General features: G+C 41.2%; 2 protein-coding genes across 2 annotated transcripts; one reads left to right on the top strand and one right to left on the bottom strand.

Annotated features, from left to right (window-relative positions):
* The first annotated feature begins 464 nt into the window (after window positions 1–464).
* Window positions 465–1,943, top strand: LOC127157291 (olfactory receptor 146). Its single transcript, XM_051100522.1, has 2 exons — window positions 465–1,380; window positions 1,942–1,943. Coding segments are annotated over exons 1-2 (918 nt in total).
* A 2,087-nt stretch (window positions 1,944–4,030) lies between these two features.
* LOC127157300 (uncharacterized) lies at window positions 4,031–14,019 on the bottom strand. The gene is made up of 2 exons (XM_051100530.1): window positions 13,936–14,019; window positions 4,031–5,725 (listed from the first exon to the last, which is right to left on the bottom strand). The coding sequence occupies exons 1-2, from the start codon at window positions 14,017–14,019 to the stop codon at window positions 4,184–4,186; spliced, it is 1,626 nt and encodes a 541-aa protein (XP_050956487.1). The 3' UTR covers window positions 4,031–4,183.
* Between the last annotated feature and the right edge of the window lie 7,693 nt (window positions 14,020–21,712).

The raw sequence follows: 21,712 nt of genomic DNA, 5'->3' as shown, positions 1-21,712 counted from the left end.
CAGACAATCCAATATAAACAACACAAGGCAAGGCCATTAAACTGTTTTGAGAACATTATAGGGAGAATCTTACGCAGAGTGAGGCAAGATGCTGTGGTTACCTTTATAAAGTAAAACTGAATACTGATAGAGCTGGTTATCTGTAAGGACTACTTTTTATTTCTTTTCTTCTTTTTTTTTTCATTTTATTAAACACAGAAAATATATATTTAGCAATATACTGTAACTCCTAAAAAAAAAAAAAAAAAAAAAAAAAACACTTTAAAAACAGTAGGTAGCTTACACGATTATGGACATGAAAGTACTATATATAAATAAAATTAGGAAATGCTATTTTTTTGTCACATGCATTTTACTCAAAGCAATATGTTGTGATATGTTAAATATGTTGTGATATGTTTAAGATTATACATAATTAATATTGTGTTTGTTATTCTGTTTGCAGATTTTGTGTACAGAAACAAATGGACAACCTGACATTCAGACACAGCATTCTCCTCGTAGAGGGACTAAAAGTAACACCACAGTCATCTCAGCCTGTTTTCATTGTGCTTCTCTTGGCTTATGTCTTTGCAATGGTATCAAACATTGGACTTATAGTTCTGATCTCAACAGAGAAGAATCTGCATGATCCTATGCATTTTCTGTTCTGTAACTTGCCAGTGAATGATATAATAGGAACCACTGTCATTATGCCACGCTTACTACAGGACATTTTAAAGGAAGCTTCAGAGCGCTATATATCATATGTGGATTGTATTATTCAAGCTTATTTTGTGCATGTATTTACAGCAGCATGTCATTATGTGCTGATGATCATGGCCTTTGACAGATATGTGGCTATATGCAATCCACTGCGATACACAGCCATAATGACCAATAAAATGGTTATTAAACTATCAGCATTTGCTTGGTGCCTGGCATTTCTTCTGGTGACAATTATGATAGGTCTAACTGTGCGTCTGTCTCACTGTAGGTATAAAATTGAAAACCCTTTCTGTGACAATGCTTCACTGTTTAAACTGTCCTGTGAAAACGTGGTTATTAACAATATATTTGGAATTATTTACACTGTGATTGCACTCAGTCTGTCAGCAGTATCTATAGTCATAACATATGTAAAGATTGCTGCTGTATGTATAACCAGCAAAAACAAAGCATTGAACAGCAAAGCCATAAAAACCTGCAGCACTCATTTAGCTGTTTATTTAATCATGTTTATTTCTGGAGCAGTTTTTATTTTTCTTCATCGTTTTCCTGAATACTCTGACAGCAGGAAACTAGCTAGTATAATGTTCCACATTGTACCACCAGGATTAAATCCCTTAGTATATGGTTTACAAACCAAAGAGATAAGACAAAAGATTGTTCAACTTTGGTGTAAAAAAAGTCTAATTCTTTAACAGATTATGTATTTTCTTAACCTAGGCAATGTGATTTTAAAGGATTTTGTGAATGTGAATTTATTTAGCTGTAGTATTGTAACATTGCATCAACTTTATTCTGTATTGAAGTTATTTTCAGTATTTATCAGTTGTTTGTATGGTAATTGTTTACTTACAATTGAAATTAAGTTGTAAGCACACATTACCTGAACAAAGAAAATAAATGACAAGAAAAGAACATGGTTATTTTGACCCACTTCAAGTTGTGAAGTTAACCGATCAGCTATTGGCAGTTCTACAACACGCAGCAAATTCTTCAAGTTTCTGAGTTGGGGGCGTGTCAGTGAAAAAATTGGATTCAATGGACGCAGCCAAAGACAATAGATATGCAGTGTCTGTATTGATGGTGAATTTGTTGAAATAAATAAATTTATTATTTTTTTGTAATGTACAATAAAACTACATAAGTTGCATATACAAAATATTATATTATATAATTACCATAGAATCTATAATGATGCAGTTTACATCACCTTCACAAGTTGAATAAAAACAGAAAAAAGCAAAAACACGATGCACATTCTTTATTCATCATTTTGTAGATGGAGAGTTTTAAAAAATGTAAATCGCCATCTTGTTCCAACTAAAGTGATGCACTTGTCCTGCACTGGCAGCCCACAGGGGACTCTTAGGCTAGCCCTAAGTGGGCCCCATAAAAAGGGAACCGCAGACTTGTTTGCTGGCAAGTAAAAGCCTATAATCTTTACAGAAGACATACTCGGTTTAAAAGTCAGTCTTTGCCTGCTCCACCAGGGTGGAGCCTCCATTCACTGAGCCTCAGCCCCTGTCTCAACAGGATGTCTGCTACCTGATTCAGGTGCCCAGGGATGTAAAATGTTCTGAGTAAGAGGAGTTTTCCCTAAGCCCACAGGAGGTTTTGGTGTGTCAACCTGTATAGTGAGTGTGACCGCAGACCCCCCTGGCGGTAGATGTAGGAGACCACCAACATTTTGTCTGTGCTGACAAGAACAAGATGGCAACACAGGTCTGGAAGGAAGTGTTTCAGTGCACAAAACAAAGCCAGCATTTCCAGGCTGAGATGGTGGCCAGATGAGATGATGGCCTTCTCACCAGAGATGGGAACTAAGTACAAATACTTCGTTGTTGTACTTAAGTAGATTTTTCTGGTATCAGTACTTTACTTCACTACTTATTTTTCTGACTACTTTTTACTTTTACTCCTTACATTTTTTCACAAATATCTGTACTTCTTACATTTTCAAACCAGGCTCATTAGTTTTAATCATCATTTGGTGGATCACCATTAGTGCTGGGAAAGTTACTTTGGAAATGTAATAGGTTACAGATTACAAGTTACCCTTTTTAAAATGTAATAAGTAGTGATTTAATTACGTTATTAAAGTAATGAAACGTATTGCATTTGATTACTTTTTGATTACTTTTCTAAATTTCTAATATCCTCAACTGTTAAGACTCTTTGAAACATTTAAACTAGGCAGAGTTAACCCTACAGTAGCACTCTGTAACACACTGATTATTGTGACTTTCAAAATCCTTCATCACTTGAATTAGCATTATAATAAGAAAGGGATAATCTTCATTTTGCAAAAAAAAAAAAAAAAAAAAAAAGCTGGCTGGATGTTCATTATCCCACTTATTAGTGGATGACAGAATTAAGAAATTATACACATAATTTTGAATTAAGATTTAATATTTTATTAGCTAACCAAACGCAAAGCTTCCACCAAGAAAAACTATCAAGCATATAGTGCCAACTTAAGTTGTCTGGATGAGTCTGTGTTATTAGCTTTATTTTGAAATAATTCTGAGGTTAAATACAGATTTAAAATCGTAAGATGAAATTGTTTAATAGCTATGATACTGGTTTTAAAATCGAAAGTTTGCATGGTTATGACAGGAAACACTAGTATCTAACAATGGCTTGGAAAACATAAATCATTTTTAACAAATAAAGCATATGCATAAACCCACATAGGAAATAAAACAGTTATCGAATAAGCATGTGTCATATCCTGTGTCCTAAACTCCTGAAACATTGGTGTCTCATTTTAGAGCAGTGAATGCAATTTATGAAAGAAGTAAATTAAATCTGTATGTGTGTGTGAAAAAAATGTAAATGTAACCTCGTTTGTAATCATAAACATTTTCAAAAGTAATTGTAATTTAATTGCACATTTTTTCTCAGTAACTGTAACTAATTACAGTTACATTTATTTTGTAATTAAATTACGTAATTCCGTTACATGTAACTAGTTACTCCCCAACACTAATCACCATTCGATAACAAATCTCTAATAAATCATGGATCCGTTAGTCTTACTTAACTTATCATTGCAAGTGACTTGCGAATGGAGTGGAAGCGCCCGGGTTGATCATAGAGGCTAAACTACTGACCTGTTCAGGACTTCAAGTGCAGGTCAGTTTCACCTGTAAACAGGTTGCTAAGAGTTGCTAGCAGTTTAATGCTTAACTAAGTAAAGACAAAACTACAGCTACTAGAAATGAAACTAAACTAAAATACTATAATCACTCAAAGTACTCTATGCTAAATGACATCATTATTATCTGTAATAAGTTACAGTAGTAATTTAGCAAACAGTTGTATAATACATCTACAATGCTAATATACACCCATTTCTAATGGATGAAGCCTTGGCCTGGAAGAGAGGTCGTCAGGTGGTCTCCAGCCTTCACTGGGTGTTTCGACCCTTAACCACAACACCCTCCAGTTGGCGGGTCAGCAGTGACTGGCCAGGTCACTGCCCCTCTCCACCAGGCTTCCAGCTTATGCCCTCTCTCTTATGCCAGAGCCAACAGGAGGCTCTCTCTGCTGCTTCTCCCAGCCTACGAACGGCTGCTTTCCTCAAGTGGCCTCTCAGTCCAACCTTTGTCATCAGATTCCACGCAGATTGGGCTGGGAATCCTCGACAACCAACTTCCACAGTCATCAGCCATGTTGTCCACCCCTTGTCCCAGCAGTCTTGGACAAGTTGCTGGTATTTACCATTTTTTCTCTCTGCAGCTTCCTCACAGCCCTCCTCCCACGGTACCGTCAGCTCCACCAGGATGATCCTCTTTCCCTCATAAGACCACATAATAATGTCAGGCCTTAGAGTTGTGGATAGTACTGCCTCAGGGAAGTGGAGTCTCCTCCCGAGGTCAACCTCCATCTCCCATTCCTGGGCTGACTGCAGGAGATTTTGTCTGGCTTGGCTGTGGACGATAGGTCTTTGGCCCTCTTTCACAAAGGCGATGGTACTCAGCAGTGGTCTTACTTTGGCTGGTCGTCTCTTCCCCCTTTCCTTCTCCAGGATGTCCGCGAGCACTGCCAACACCTTATCATGGCGCCACCTGTACCTCCCCTGTGTCAATGCGATCTTACACCCAGACAGAATATGCGCCATTGTTCCTTTCCCACCACATAACCTGCACAATGGGTCCTCCCTCCTCCCCCACCTGTGCAAGTTAACTGGGGTTGGTAAGGTGTCATACACTGCTCTGAGTAGAAAGGATATACAGAAGGGCTCCAGCCGCCACAGTTCGCTCCATGTGATTGTTCTCTTAGGGAGGTTCCACCTCGTCCATGCGCCTTGAGTTATGAGCTCAATGGATTTTGCTCTTCTCCCTTCTTCTTCAAGGTTTCGGACTTCATCCAGAATCATAATTCTCTTCTCCCTAGGGCTGGACTTTGACCACTGCTGGAAATGGGCTGTTCCTAATCCCTGTCTTCCAGTACAAGGGTTTCCAATGATTTCTTTGGTCCTAAGAGAACATTCCGCCAGGTCAATTGCAGTGCTGGCGCCCCACTTACAGCCAGATCTTGTTCTGACCCCTGCTTCCCTGGTGAGTTGGTCTCGAGAGTCCCTATATATCAGGGACAGTCTGCACTTGGCGACTTTAAACTCCTCCACCACTGATGACAGGGGAAGCTGGAGCTGGCCTGATCTTATGTAAAGCCCCAAGGATGTAAAGCTTGGGGGTATTCCCAACCATCTTCTAAGGTGCTTGTTGAACTTCCTCTCCATTTCTTCAACAGTTGATAGAAGCACCTCATATACAGTGAGAAGCCACATGAGTCTCGGAAGCAGGCCATGTTGGTATATCCAGCACTTGTATTTTCCAGGCAGGCCAGACTTATCAATCTTCTTCAGCCATTCTTCAACTTGTTTTCCAGTGTTGGAGATGCTGTTCTTGTCTGACAGGGAATCATCATACCACTTCCCAAGGCATCTAATCGGGTTCCCCTGGATGTTCGGTATCACTTCCTCTTGTATAAGTAGCTTGAACCTTTCAGTACCCTATCCATATATGGTTAGTCTAACAATGAGACGTGTAATAAAACTATTGTAGTAAATTAAAACAGATTGTAATCAATCCGCCAAAAAAACAAACATGGCTACTATACTTTTACTGTAATAAACCATGGTTAATTTTGGTAAGAGAAAAATATGACTCATGCAATAACAATGACTCATGATAATGCAATAACATGTTCAGTATTAGGATTTTTTTCTGTAAAGATACTGTCATGATGTAATCACTATTTTACTTTTACTTTTGACATTTAGCCAATTTAGAAAATACGGTTTTGTTAAATCTATAGTATTTTAGCCATTTCAAGATACTTGGTCATGTTGTGATACTTTAAATAGCTTAAATAAAATTGTTACTGCAAATAGAATATAATGAGGTGGTTGTTTTGCAAGTTGGAGACAGTTCTGCTAATAACATTAAATGGCTGATGGGAAAAGTGACAGGTAGAAGAAAATTAGTGAAAAAAACAAACACACAAAGTGAGCTGCAGAGAGATATCATGGAAAATGAAGAGACTGAAAAAGGAAAATGGAAGTGAAGGTGCAGTTCAAAAGAGAGCCTTTTTCTTATTTTGCCCTAGCCTTATGTTTTAAACATGTATTTAAATGTGATGGCCATACCAAAAAATAGGGTTGTTCACAGTTTCAGAATTTGTTGTGGGTGTATGGGATGGCCTGGATGAGTGTGAGACTTCCCGGCCTGAAATTTTCCCGGCATTATCACTTGTTATATATGGGCGTTTGCATTACATACAGAAACATTCAAGAACATTCTGCCCCATGAGTTGTATAAATAAAACATTGTACTGAAAGTTTTCTAGTTTTAAGCTTTGTGTGACTCTATATATAAATCATTAAATTCAGTTGATTCCCTTGCATTGTAATTATCTTTCTGCTGCCTTCTCCAACTTTTGGTCATACTTTCTGGTTCTAGTAAGAACTCTAGCTGCTGCATTTTGGACCAGCTGAAGTTTGTTTGTTAAGCGTACTGAACAACCACCCAATAAAGCATTACAATAATCTAACCTTCAGGTCATGAACGCATGAATTAACTTTTCTGCATTTCACATTGAGAGCATAGGTCATAATTTTGATATTTTTTTTGAGATGAAAAAATGCAGTTTTGCAAATGTTAGGAATATGGCTTTCGAAAGAAAGATTGCTATCAAATAACACACTTAGGTTCCTAACTGACGACAAAGAATTGACAGAACAGTCATCGAGTATTAGACAGTGTTTTAGGTTATTACATGCAGAGGTTTTAGGTCTGATAATTAGCACCTCTATTTTTTCAGAATTTAGCAGTAAGAAATTACTCATCATCCAGTTTTTTTTTTTTTTTATAACAACTACACATTCAGTACATCAAAATGGTATTTCGCTGGGCCACTATATACACTAATGCCAACATAATTTTCGAGTCTATTCAAAAGAATGTTGTGGTCAAATGCAACGCAGTAGCACTAACAGAGAGATACAACCACGATCGAATGATATAAGCAAGTCATTTGTAACTCCAATGAGAGCAGTTTCAGTACTATAATATGGTCTAAATCCTCACAGATACCATTTTTCTGTAAGAAGGAACATAATTGTGAGGATACTACCTTTTTTTGTATCTTTGACAGAAAGGCAAGGTTCGAGATTGGCCTGTAATGAATTTGTTGGGGTCAAGTTGTGTTTTTTTTAATGAGAGGCTTAAAAACAGCCAGTTTGAAGGTTTTGGGGACTTATCCTAATGACAATGACAAATTAATAATATTCAGAAGAGGACCTATGACTTCTGGAAGCACCTCTTTTAGTAGATTAGGTGGAATAAGGTCTAACATACATGTTGTTGTTTTAGATGACTTAACAAGTTTATACAATTCTTGCTCTCCTATAGTAGAGAATTGGAGAGTGGAATTGTTCCTCAGGAGATCTACAGCACACTATCTGATGTGATACTGTAACTGATGGATGCATGGTTACAATTTTCGTTCTAATAGTATCGATCTTGGAAGTAAAGTAGTTCATAAAGTCATTACTGCTCTGCTGTTGGAAAATGTCAATGCCTGTTGCTAGAAAAGAGAGAGTCTATAGTTTCTATTACATCATCAAGTTTTTCTGAGCTGTGGATATGCTGAGGATTTTAGATAAATCAGGAAGATTACTCAATCATTCTTTCGTGGTAGACATGATAGTTTTACCATACTTTTAACAAGGAGTTAAATTTGCAGCTTTAGTTATCTGGAGTATACACAAGACTAGATAATGATCTGAGATATCAACGCTTTGTTGCAGAATTTCAACGCCGTTAACATCAATTCCATGTGACAGTATTAAATCTAGAGTATGATTTCGACAACGACTAGGCCCTGACACGTGTTTTTTAACCCCAATAGAGTTTAGAATATCTATATCCGAAGCATCTTTTTCATTATCAAAATGGATATTAAAATCACCTACAATTAAGACTTTATCTGCAGCCAGCACTAACTTGAATAGAAAAATTGGCAAAATCTTTTAATAAAGTCTATATGGTGCCCTTGGGCCTGTATGCAGTAGTCAGTACAAAAATCACAGGATTTATCATTAACACTTTCTTTTCTCTGGATGATGTTATATGAAGCACCATTACTTCAAACAAGTTATACTTGAAGCCCATTCTGTAAGAAATACTGAAAATATTGCTGTAAATTGTAGCTACACCCCCTCCCTTACCTTCTGGACACGGCTCATGTTTATGACAGTAATCTTGGGGGGTAGACTCATTTAAACAAATGTAATAAATTTGGTTTTAGCCAGGTTTCTGTCAAACAGAGCACATCTAGGTAATGATACATGATCATATCATTTACAAAAAGAGCTTTCATATAAAGGGACCTGATATTTGATCAGACAAGCTTTATTATTTCTTTCTCTGTATTATATACATTTTTTTATTTGTTGAACATCAATTATATTGTTACTCTTAAAGTGGTTTGGGCGATTTTTGTATTTTGTAGTTCAGGAAACAGACACAGTCTCTATAGTATGATATCTATGAGAAAGGGTCTCTATGTGCTGAGAATTAACTGATTTCTGTGACTAAGGCTCATACTTAAATGGCCACTTTGTATTTGATTTGCTGTTTCACTACTTTCTGATTTCGGGGTAATCCATGAGAACACTTGCATGCTTGTGCAGTCACAGAAAGGTGAAATAAATAAATAAATAAATAAAAATATCTCACAAATATGAATTTCTGAAGAACTAAGGCTCATACTTAACCAGTCACTTTGAATTAGTTTTACTCTTTCTCTACTTCGTGATGTCTGGGTGACCCATGGTTGCACGTGTACGCTTGTGAAATCTCACAAATATGAATTTCTGAAGCACTAAGGCTTATACTTGGCCTGTCACTTTGAATTTCTTTCCCCTCTTTTACTACCTTTTTATTTGTAGTTGACCCATGGGTACACTAAAGAGATGATGCCAACTCTGAAACAACATCTACAATGACCAATTTTTTTTGCTATCAGTTTGATTGCAACATATAGTCATTACTGTTAAAAGCGTTCATCGTCTATTGGATTACGTCATTAACTGATTTGTACTATACATCTCTGCCATATGTACATTAACTTGATATAGTCACCACTAGTAAGCTACTACTTGTCACACTTTCACTGCTGTGAAGGAGCAATGAACGAGGAGATGTTGATATATCAAACACAACAATAATTTAATAACTCAATAACCCAAATAGAAAACCACAGGCAGGAACACACATAGCACACAGATTGACATTCAACACTAGCCAAAAAGCAAAAGGACAGACCACACTATAAATACACAACTAAACGAGGTAATTACGGGATCACTGGTGAATGGAATGACTAATTAGACAAGGGAGAAACTAGGTCACAGGGAGCACATGGTAAGAAAAAGAAACACAACGACAGACCATGAGCATGACACTACTAAATATATTGTAGAAACTTTAAGTTTCTGTAAAGCTACTTCATAACGATTTGTATCCTGAAAAGCGTTATACAAATCAGCTTGAACTTTAAATGTTTGTGCAGTCACAGAAAGGTGAGAAATTAATGTAAGGGAATCTAGGTAGTTGGTGGGAATTTTTTAGTTCAAATAACTTGCCATTGGACGAATAGTTGGAGCGAGGGATCGCGCTCACTTTGTGGACGACACGAGCCACTTGTTCTAATGGTGACGTGGACGTTTTACAAAAACACTGGTAAGTCTTCAGAATGGACCATTGGCTCTGTACAGACGCCTCTAGGGGCACCCACGCGCTGCGTGGCCACGAAGAGCCTGTGGAGCCCCCTGACCACCTGTTCCTCTTCCTCAGTGCCACAAAGCGCCTATTTGACTCCTAACCACCTAAACATCACCATAGTCTTCCTCAATGCCACGGAGCGCTAAACACGTCTTCCATCATACTCTTCATCACATACACTCACGGTGTGACTATCGTGTTTAGACGACTGTGCGGGTGCGGCCATGAGGTGCCTTATCGTCCTCTAAACACCTGTTTTTTTTGTCAAAGTGGAACATAACTTTAACTTGGCTTTGAAAGGTCGCAGATCCTCGTGATTCGATACGAGGGTAGCTGAGGGGGCCCCGAGGTGAGATCCAAAGTTTCAAGTTTCTACATTGTTCCTAAGTATGCGTTTCAGCGGTTCGGTATGATCCAGACGTGGTAGATGCTTGTCCGCTCAATATGGTATTTGGGGGCCCCTAGGCTACCAGCACGTGAAGTTTGGGGCCTCTAGTGCACAGGCAGCAAGTGAGGTCACAGAGAATTTTTTATAGCAAATATAAGGTAAATTAAACAGCCTTATTTTAAGAGTTGTGCTTGAGTGTCAAATAAAATATATTTTCATCTTTAAAATATTTTCAAGTTTTAAATCTTTAAATTTTTTTCATCCCAAATACAAGGTATATTAAACTCTCTAATTTTAAGAGTTGTGCATGATTGTTCATGCCAGGTGACGCATGTAACTTATTTGACAAGGCCTACACAGGTATTTGGTGGACAGACATTTTTATAAGCTAACTATGAATGCTAATGTGTTAGGATATGCATTAGGCACTTACTATGCAGTGTCCTGTATGTTTTATTTAGTACAATAATCAATAAAATAGGACTTATTAATGCATTGTCCATGAAAAGCCTGTGTTGGACCCATCAGATAAGTTACAGGTGGTCAAGTGACATGTGGACAATGCATTAATAGGTCATAATTTATGATTATAATTAATTCATTATGTAAAACATGGTGTACTACACACAGGAAACACAGTGTGACAAGTTCATATACATTACAACATTCATAATTAGCTCAAAAATGGCCTGTCCACATAAAGCCTGAGGAGGTCCAATCAAATAAGTTAAAGGTGCTGGAGTTTCAAATGAAATATATATTTGTTCTTTAAATTATTTTCAAGCTTTTAAAACTGCAATTATTTTGAAAGTTGTGCATGTTTGTAGACATTCAAAGCTAACTAATTTTATTTGTATTGCTATTCTATTTTTAAGATGCAGCTAAAATGCCCCCTGTGCCCTGCAAAGGTTGCCCACTTGAGGCATTACCTGAGGTCGCAGCACAACATGTTCAACCCTGACGAGAGGAAAATTATGTTGCGCTTAGCCAGGGAACGGGTCAAGCTATATGATGTCAGATGTCCCGTGTGCAGCATCTCGTACAAAAACGTTAACGGCACTTCAAATCGGGCCACAGGGACCCTCTTGAATGAACTCGAGTGCTCCAATGTGAAAAGTTTGCTGAACTGCAGAAGCGATCCAGGAGCGATCCAGAACTCTCAAATCCCCAGCTCGGGGGCCCCTGGGCTAACGCCGTACCGAATTCCAAGGTCCCCTGTATACCCAACATCCCACGTGCAATTTATTCAATGGAAACTTCACGGGCTGTTCACTGGCTGACACCCGTAACTTATTTGACAGGACCTCCACAGGCTGTCTGTGGACAATGCCTTAATAAGTCATAATTGAAGTTAATAATAATTTTATTACGTAAAATATACAGCAAATACACTCAGGAAACACTGCATGACAGGTTAATGTACACAACAACTCATCAATACTCATATTTACCTTGAAAAAGGTTTGTCCACAGAAAGCCTGTGAATGCTTGACCACCCGTAACTTATTTGACGGTCTGTGGATAATGCATTAATAAGTCATTATTCATAAATGTATGATTTTATACATGACTTACTTTAGACTGCACTCCACTTTTAGGTATGTGTGGTGTAAATTATTTTAAAATGCACTCCATTTTCTAGGGCTGGGAGTTGATTAAAAAAAGAATCGATTCCGAGGCGTTGGGAATTGAAAGTCGATTCCAAAGGTTGGAATAGATCCCATCAAGGGGAATCGACTCCACATTCATAGCCGCTTTCAGTTCAACTCTCAAATGAAAGGCAGCATCATACGAAGGCTGCATATCTTGGCTGCTGTCATCAAACGTCACTGAACATTGATTCACGAAAATAAACTGATTGAAAAAAAGTCGGTACTGAGCTTGTTTGAGTTTGAGGATGCAGCCTTGCTCAGTAATAGTGATTAGAAGTCTGATTCGTTTCCACGAAAAGGTTCTTTCGGATAGATTGTTTTAATGAACCAGTTCAAAAATGATTCAGATGTTATTTTACGGTGAAACGGCCTTATTGTCCACGCCAGCAGAGGGAGCCCTTACCCATGGACTGACTGTTACCGCTCCCTCTGCTGCTTCTATGGTTACTTCCTGTTTGGCAGCCATATAAGGAGGGCCATGCCAAAGAGGAGGTTGCGAAGTATTGTTTCTTTGTTTCATGCCATTGTCATTGTCTTGTTTTTTGGTTATTTTTCATTGTTTTGTTTCATTTGTTACTTTGGACTGCCCACTGGTATTTTTGACCCTTCTGCCTGTTTATTGGATTACGCTCTTTTCTTGCCTTGGATATCACTGTTTGTTGGAGATTGACTTTGCCTGTCTGACTACTTTCTATTAAATAAAGCTCGCAATTGGATCTATTCACGCTTCAGACGAGTCGCGTTACAGAATACTTCGCCACCCACAGATCCAGCAGCTTTTGGAACACAGATCAACCATGGATCCAGCATTTGTCATCTCCGCCAAGGTAACCGGCCCATTGAAGATTATGTCATGGACTTCTGTAAACTCTGTCACTAAGTAGGCTTTAATGATGTGGCGCTTAAGGACATTTTTCACCATGGATTAAATGAACCCATGCGTTCCTGCCTACCTGGAGGGTAAATTCATTGGACACTTGAACAGTACATATACTTTGCACTCTGTTTAAGTGGCTCACCTTTTACTGTTGGGATTGCAGACGAGGGACCCCGCAATCCTGCAGTAACCCCCATACCACAGTCTACTCACGTCATGTCTGCCAAGCCAAGGCCTGCACTCGTCACATCTGCCAAGCCAAGGCCTGCACTCGTCACGTCTGCCAAGCTACAGCCTGTACCTGTCTCGTCCTCTTCAGGGCCTGCTCACAGCATGGCCGCCCTTCCAGAGTCTGCACCTGTCATGGCCGCCCCCCTAAAGCCAGCTCACAAGATGGCCGCCATCCCCAAGCCTGTTCACAAGATCTGCCCCATCTGAGTCTCCGGCCAAGATGGCTGACACGCCTGACCCTCATCATTCCAAAATCATCTCATCCGAATGTCATCCCATCATGTCTGCCATACTCAAAGCAAGTCAAGTGATGGCTGATCCTCCGGTGTCAAGTCAGAGCTGCACTTTCAGTGCCAAGTCAAGTCACAGCTGTTCTTCATGAGTCAAGCCAAGTTACAGCTGTTGTTCCTGAGTCAAGCCAAGTCACAGCTGTTGTTCCTGAATCAAGTCAAGTCACAGCTGGTCTTCATGAGCCAGGTCAAGTCACAGCTGTTCTTCACGAGTCAAGTCAAGTCACGACAGACCTCCCTAAGTCAAGTCAAGTCAAGTCACGGCAGACCTCCCTGAGTCAAGTCAAGTCATGGCAGACCTTCCTGAATCAAGTCAAGACACAGCTGTGCTCCTAACAGAGCCTCTTCATGACATGGCTACTATTGTAGAGCCACGCCAAGCCACGGCCGTCATGCCATAGCCTCGCCAGGTCCCCTCTGACCTTCCAAAGCCACATCACGTCACAGCTGTTCAACTAGAGCCTCGTCATGTCTCAGCTAACCCTCCAGAGCTGACGCTCTCTAACCTCAAAGTCTCCACACCTTCAAGCCCGGCAGGCATCCCACTGTCTACTGTGCTGCCTGTAATGGTGGTCGCCATTTTGAGCGTGTGGGCTACACACTGCACACTACAGTCCTGCACTAGTCCTCGTCTATCCATGAGTCCACTCCAGAGGCCTTGTCTGACCACAAGTCTGCTCCAGTGGCTTCGTCTGTCCACGAGTCTGTGCCAGAGGCCTCTCCTGTCCACGAATTTGTGCCAATGCCTCCAGAGGTGTCGGCGTACGCTGTAGAACCTCCCAAGGAGGCAACGTCCATTCTTGATCTCACAGTCTCGTCTGTCCACGAGTCTACTCCAGAGATCTTGTCTGACCAGGAGGTGGCAGCTCCGGCTGCAGAACCTCCTAAGGGGGGGCGGCGTCCTCCAAAATTTTTGGAAACGAACAGCCTTACCATTTTCAGGTAAGTGTAGAGTAAATTACTTTAAAATGCATTCCATTTCCATTCCAAGTCTTTCCAAACCATGTGTGAAGGACCCTGTCATTCAAGCCCAGTTCAAGAACGTCTTCACATCTCCTAGCCCGTGCTCTTGTGTGCTAATTTTGATTGTCAAGATGCCTATGGAGACATGTCCACTGTGCTTGCAGATGTATGTCTCAGCCAGCACCTTGTTCTCACCCACAAGGCAGAAAACAAGGAGGAGAGGAGACTGCTGCTGGCCATCGAGTCGGGCCGCATCAACGCCCGGCCAGGCAGCTGCCCGATTGTGGGATGTGGCAGGTTTTGTAACCGACTTGACCGCCATATTCACACCCACAGCGAAATCTCAGCAGTGGTGCAGGTCAACGCAGTCCTCCAATGCAAAAGGCGAGTGGTCATCAGCAAGCTGACTGCCCTAAGGGCCTCCAACCCAGCCGTCCCAATGGTTTCCACCCTGGACCTGGAGGAGCACCAGCACCTAGAGGACCCCAACGTACCACCTGACCAAGAGGAGCTAGAGGAAGAGGAGTGCAGCAACCCAGGCTGTAAGCGTCAAAAAGAATTCCTCAGATCCCAGGTGGTGGACCTCAACAAGCAGGTAGACATTCTCACTGAGAGTTTGAAGAACGTCACTAGGCGCTACCGGATCCTTAAGAGGAGTCGACCCCTTTGGGCGCTGTCCACGTGGGTCATGTTGCACGAAAGCTCCGCTCCTCTCCTCTCTTGGGCCGGAAGAAGAGGATGTCGCCTCCATGGAAGAGGTCTTAGATGCTCCTGTCCAGACCACCACGCCCGGTGAGTCCTCGACTAGACAGCAGCCCAAAGATGGAGCTGAGGAGCCCTCTGCCAGCGACGAACAGCCCTCCAGCAGTACTCGGGAGCCACGGGAGAAAAGTCCCCCGCAGTATCCCGATCACGTGTCGGTACTCAGTGAGTCTGGCACTTCTCTTGCCTTTATTATGTTTTTCTTTTGTAAAATGCTGTGTTAACTGTGCCATTGCTCTTCCTCTTGTCTTTTGTTGTGCAGACGAGATCCTGGAAGAAAACAGGGGGCACAATCTAGGGCCAGATCCCACCCCCCGAACTGAGGGAAAATGTTGGATGTCAGATCTGTAGAATCAAGAAGTTTATTGCCTTCATGGCCGAGGGCAAGGGTAAGCTCTCAGACTTTTGCTTTCTGAACGAAACCGCTAAGTTACACATATGAGTAGTGTTCCCTGTTTTTGGCTCGGTGGCATCATAGGGCATTGTTCCTTTAACCGGGGACCATTTGTCTTCTTGCAGTTGGGTCAGCTCCCTCCGCAAAGCGAACATGACAATAACAACCATACAACACTACGTTCTGAATGTGGGCACTTTCTTGAGCTACATGTCTAAAACCCCTCCGCCGTCATGCCGCCTGTCCAGAAACGCCCTGATTGGCCTTTGCTGGGAAATTCTGTGTCTGCGCAAGTCATTGAAGAGAAGCATTGCCCTGCACCGGACTTCGATGAGAGCCAAGAAGGAGGTTCGGGTAATCGGCAAATCCACCCTCTTGAAGTGCCGGACCCAGGCGACACAGGCCATCCCGGAGTTATTAAGTAAGTAGTCTTACTTTTGCTTTGACTCGGTGTACTTACCTGCTGTTGACTGTAGATCGGAGCCTTGATGTTGTGCTCTCTCCTGTCCGTAGCCCTCCTGGAAAACGACCCAACGCAAAAAGTGCAGTGGCAGTTTTATGGGCACTTTACGGCCACAGAGGGGGAGTGTTTCAGAATATCACAATCCAGGAGGTGCTGGCGGCCCAGAAATCCACCTCGCAAAAAGCTTATCTTGTTAATGTGAGCATCTGACCTGCTTTTCATACCTCCGCTTGATTTGTTTGTCGCCTCTTCTGAGTGGCTTGTGTATTTTCTGGCGTGTCCACAGGTGACCAGCCACAAGATGAATCAAGCATCCGGCCCAGCCCAAATTGCCCTGACGGAGGAGGAGTATGGGTGGGCGCGGAGATTCCTCCACCTGAAAGACCAGCTACCGGACGGGACTGATGCAAAATATTTGTTTTTTACATCCATGAGTTGTACCATGTATGTGAACTTGTCACACTGTGTTTCCTGTGTGTAGTACTGTATGTTTTACATAATAAAGTAATCAAAATCATAAATTCTGATCTGTTAATGCGTTTTCCACAGAAAGCCTGTGGAGGCCCCGTCAAATAAGTTGCACGTGTCACTTGACCACATGTAACTTATTTGATGGGGCCTCTACAGGCTTTCTGTGGACAGACCATTTTTTAAGCTAATTATGAATACTGATAAGTTGTAATGTGCATTAACCTGTTATGTTATGTTCACCGTGTGCTGTACCGAATGTTTGGTAGCATTCAGAATGGCGCTTTTTTTTTTTTTTTCTTCTCTTTCCCTGTCTTTCCAGGCCAAGTTCACACACACCAGCGAAGACCGCCTCAAAATATCAAAATTCATGTGTCACGACGTCAGGATGGCAGACAAGTTTTATGTAACAAACTTGTCTGCCCAGCAGGCAACGGAGCGCCGCAGGCTCTTTGAGTTCGCCCTGGAGGGTCCCGAACGAAGCCCACCCGAGCACTGCTAAGACATCATCCACCCCCCGTAAAAAGTACCCAACCAGAAGAGGAAAGCTTAAAGTGGTAATGACACCAACTAAGTCTTTTCTATCTAGCAATGTGGCCTGCAAAAACATCTCCCCTCTAAAACTGAAAAAAAGCTATTTGTTCAGCAGACTCAACCACTTTGTCAGGGGGGTTGACCTTTTCAACTTAAACTTCTTGTCTGTCATTTTCCCCCACACATTTTAGTGATAATTAACATGTTAATGTAACTATTCATAAAATCATTGCCATCACAAATTATATCTTGTTAATGCATGGTCCACAGGAAGCCTGTGGAGATCCTGTCAAATAAGTTACAGGTGTCACTCACTGATAATGAAATTTGCATGTGTTAGAAACTGCTAAGGATTCAAAAATGTTAGCAGAAATTCACACTTATTTGAAGGGGCCACCTGTAACTTATTTGACAGGATCTCCACAGGCTTCCTGTGGACAATGCATTAATAAGTCATAATTGAAGTTTATAATAATTTTATTATGCAAAATATACAGTAATAATCTCAGGAAATACTGCATGACAGGTTAATGCACATTACAACTCATCAACACTAGGGTTGGGTACCGAAACCCGGTGCCAATACGGCACCGGTACCCATGTGACCGGTATGTACCGGACCGAATCAGAACGTGAATTTCGGTGCCTCATTTCGATGCCACTTAAATGCCTGAACTGTCGATTGAAATATTTGTCTTCTGGTGCTATGACACGGATGTAGAAGCATTGATTCATCAACATGCATGATCGCTAGTTAAATTTAAATACTGCATTCATGGGGTGTCAGAATGATCAGAAAATTTATTTACTGAATGAGAAAACTCACGTGAACGTCGGAAAGCTTTGATGATAGAAATCCAAGACATCTTTGCAGTTACTATCCATTTTCACATTTCGAATTAAAAGCACAAATCGTCTGGAAATGAGACCATCCGAGAAGCGTGTGAATGCTGCAACTATCGTTACACTTGCTCTGACTGCAGCAGGTGGTTTGCCGTTAGCTTAGCTAGCTACATTAAACGCGTCTAACTTAAAATGCCAAAAACGAAACATTCTAAAGTGTGGCTATATTTCACGAGAAATGATTCAGACACTGCAACGTGCAGAAAATGTTTTACAGCAGTTGCGTGTGAAGGGGAAAACGCGTCAAACCTAATGAAACATTTGATGGTATGTGGAATAAACTTGAAAGCAGAGGGATGCGCCATGTTTGACAGTTTGCAGACATCAGCTGGAGAGGTGTCGTATTTTGCCAGAGATGGCAAATATGTGATGCGATCTAGGAAAACCCAACACATGGTGAGATTTTACCTTTTTTAGGTTTTGACACCATATGAAAGCTGAGTTCAGGCCCCTTTCCAAAACTTTTATTTTTTACATAACCTACGTTATGGCTATCTTAGTTTGGCTGATAGCAATGATTTTCAGGAATGGGATTTTGAGAAAAACGGCTTTAAAGTGAGACGGCTTTCACTTTCACTTTATGGGTTTAACGAGAGTTGTCTGTCAAGTTAGGAGCGCTACTGCATCATTAGACAAACAGACTAATGTTTGTTTTCCGTTGATCACCCATTTTATGTTTAGTAAATAATGCAGCCTACCTTGTAGTAAAAGCGAGCGCAGCGCAACTGTTCGCGCACTGTGCATAAAACAGACTGTCATCGGACGACTCCTCTTTAGTAACTTCATCATCCGATCCGTTATCTCTGGATGTGAAATAGCCCGTAACATCATTTAGGGCACTGACATCACCAAAACTGAGCAGATTGAGACGAGTAAGATCGGTTAAGTGAGCAGCTGCAGTACTTTAGACGGCATTGTTGTGCTCCGCCATCTCTCGATATTAAAATAAATAAATACATAAATAAATAAATAACTTTGCTTGCCATACTTTACACAGGACTGGTGGAGAATGTGAACTGATACGCCTTTACTAAATATGTTACGTGGTTTATTTTGATAGGTTAACTGTTTTTGTGGTGTTAAGGGAAAGCACCTCCGCAGCACATTCTTAACATATGTAGCATCTGGACCAATCAGACATACAGTTATTTGTTACATTTAACAAGTAATCTTTAAAACCAACAACCCAGCTATACGCTGGAGTTTTGAAGACAACCCCCCCAAAGCAACTAACACCCCAAAAGGGCTTAGTTGCCAGGGTGACCATCTGATATCACAGGTTTTATTGCTTCAAGGAATGCAAACGGAGCACACTACATTTCTCTATAGGAAAGACACAATGCCTATAGAAATGGACTCTTCCCTATTCATTCACTGACAAACTTTCTTTGACCTTCCTATCACACATAGCCCAGGTCATTGTGTACAGTACTACTGCACTGTATTTTAATTTTGTCTGTTGTATTTGTATTTGTCTTTCTACTGTTTTATGCATGCATCATGATAGATGACTATTCATATTATCCACCTATGTCATGTTTGGTTTCTTTGAATTCGTATTTTGATGATCTAAAAGATGGTGTAAATTAGATGTTGATACCTATGCAACATATTAGTGTTTTAAGAAACCTTAGTAGTTTTTGCATCAACACCCAATCGAATTACATATGCAAAATACCATGCTCACAGACAAAGAGTCGTAAACTTTCCCTCCAAAGGTGAAAGTTACCATTGGTTCGTGGACCCCTGGAGGCACAGCCTCCAGAGAGCTTAAAGGCATCAACCGATCTCTCTTCTTCTTCCTCTTCACTGTCTTCTTCGTCTGCAACGTCTTCCGATTGCTGCCCATGTGGAGGAACTCACAGGGAGCCGGAGCCGGAGCTGGAGCTGGAGCTGGAGCTGGAGCTGGAGCCGGCGCCGGCACAGGGCATGCCCAGCGGGCCCGACAGGCCCCAACATACAGAGCTGTGGCTCTCGACCACAAAGAGCCAGACACTTCCACTCAACTCCTGAATTCATCTTCATGACTCGCCTCAGTCAGTCAGTGGTTCTTTTAGAACCTAAGAAGATGAGCTAGAACTCTTCAGGACTTCCCTAAGCACGCGCCAGGCCTTGCGGCCTTGTCTTTCCATTCCCCAAGGATCACAGGACTTCAGCTGGGTCCCTCTCAGCTCTTGGTTCTTCTTCACTTTTACATGGGAAGAAACTCCCAGTTACCATCGAGTCAGAACATCTTTGGAATTCATCCCTCTTCAGACCCGGAAGAACATGATTGCAATTCCAAAACCACCACTGCTCCAAACCATCAAGACCTTCACCAGAGACTGCATTTGGACACTTGTTCAACGACCAATGCAATGCAAGTATCGTACATTTAACTAAACAAACAGAGGTTTAGTATAAGCTGTAGACAGCACTGATTGTTTCACTCAGGTGGCTAACTGACTCTTTTCATAGCTTCATTTCCTTGTCTCTCTCTAACTGCTTCTCACTGACCCTTCCCACATGTATGAGTGACTTCATGTTTGTTTGTTTAGGTTAATTATGTGTTAGTCCTTCGTTAATAAAACTCTTGTGCACAAATTACATGAGCGTTGATTCTGATTCTGCCTTGCGAATTAATGTCCCTTTACGATTCCGATTCGAGCTACGCGCTCTAATGAAATGGTACTTTAAGAAAGTTATTTTCTGTGGCCAAGAAAATATAATTTCTTAGAGTTGATTTTACAATTATACTGAATGTTCGCTGGGCGAACAGATTAGTTGATGGAAAAATAATTCTGCTACAGTTACTACTGGCAGCTGATATAAATAATTGTAATTAATCATAATTAATTGTAATTATTAGGGGCCAAGCACCGAAGGTGCGATGGCACCTATTGTATCTGTTAGCGTTCTTATTAGGGGCCAAGCACCGAAGGTGCGGTGGCACCTATTGTATCCGTTGGCGTTATTATTATTAGGGGCCAAGCACCAGAGGTGCGGTGGCACCTATTGTATCCGTTGGCGTTATTATTATTCCGCTTCTTCTTCTTCTTCTTCCTCTTCCGCCGCAAGTCTATGGCAGCCCATAGAACCGCTTGCGGGAAAGTTGTATAATTTTGCACACTGATAGAGGACAGTCCCAACATTAACCATAGCAAGTTTGGAGTCTCTAACTCAAACTCTCTAGCGCCACCACTTGTCCAAACTTTCAAAAGATTTATGCTAATAACGTTTGAACCGTAAGTCACACAACAAAAATTCTTTTTTCCTCTGATTCCTTGGCTTATGCCGAGTTGAATGGACACCAAAATTCAAAAATCGTAAGGTTTAGTTTTTTCGCTATTCTCAATTGTTCGTAAAACCTACTTTTTCGAACTCGTCCTAGGCCGTTGCACCGATTGTCACAAAAATTGATCCAGATCATCTTCAGACCACGCTGGCAAAAAGTTATGGAATTCAAGTCGATTCGTCCAGCCGTTCACGAATAACACGCGAAAGAATTCTACGAAAAGCTAGCAAAAATCAATGTGAGGCTATATCTCCGTAACAGTTTGGCATATTGACACCAAACTTGGTGTGTGTTATAACAAGCATGACCTGAGCCTACCTGCAGTGTTTCGGTGCAGTGCCCCCTAGTGGTCAGAAGATACGAAAAATGGCTATTTTTCTTTATAACGTCTGAATGATTTGTCCAAAAATCACAAAACTGGTCTCTTTAGATTCGGTGTGTCATACCGAGTCGAACCATATCCAATTTTCCCATGTCAGCCATTTTGGGTGTCGGCCATTTTGAATTTAGCT

Source organism: Labeo rohita, unplaced genomic scaffold (genome assembly GCF_022985175.1).
Source record: "Labeo rohita strain BAU-BD-2019 unplaced genomic scaffold, IGBB_LRoh.1.0 scaffold_103, whole genome shotgun sequence".
NCBI lineage: Eukaryota > Metazoa > Chordata > Actinopteri > Cypriniformes > Cyprinidae > Labeo > Labeo rohita.
Note: the sequence above shows the minus strand (reverse complement) of the source record. Positions and strands in the feature narration are given on the sequence as shown.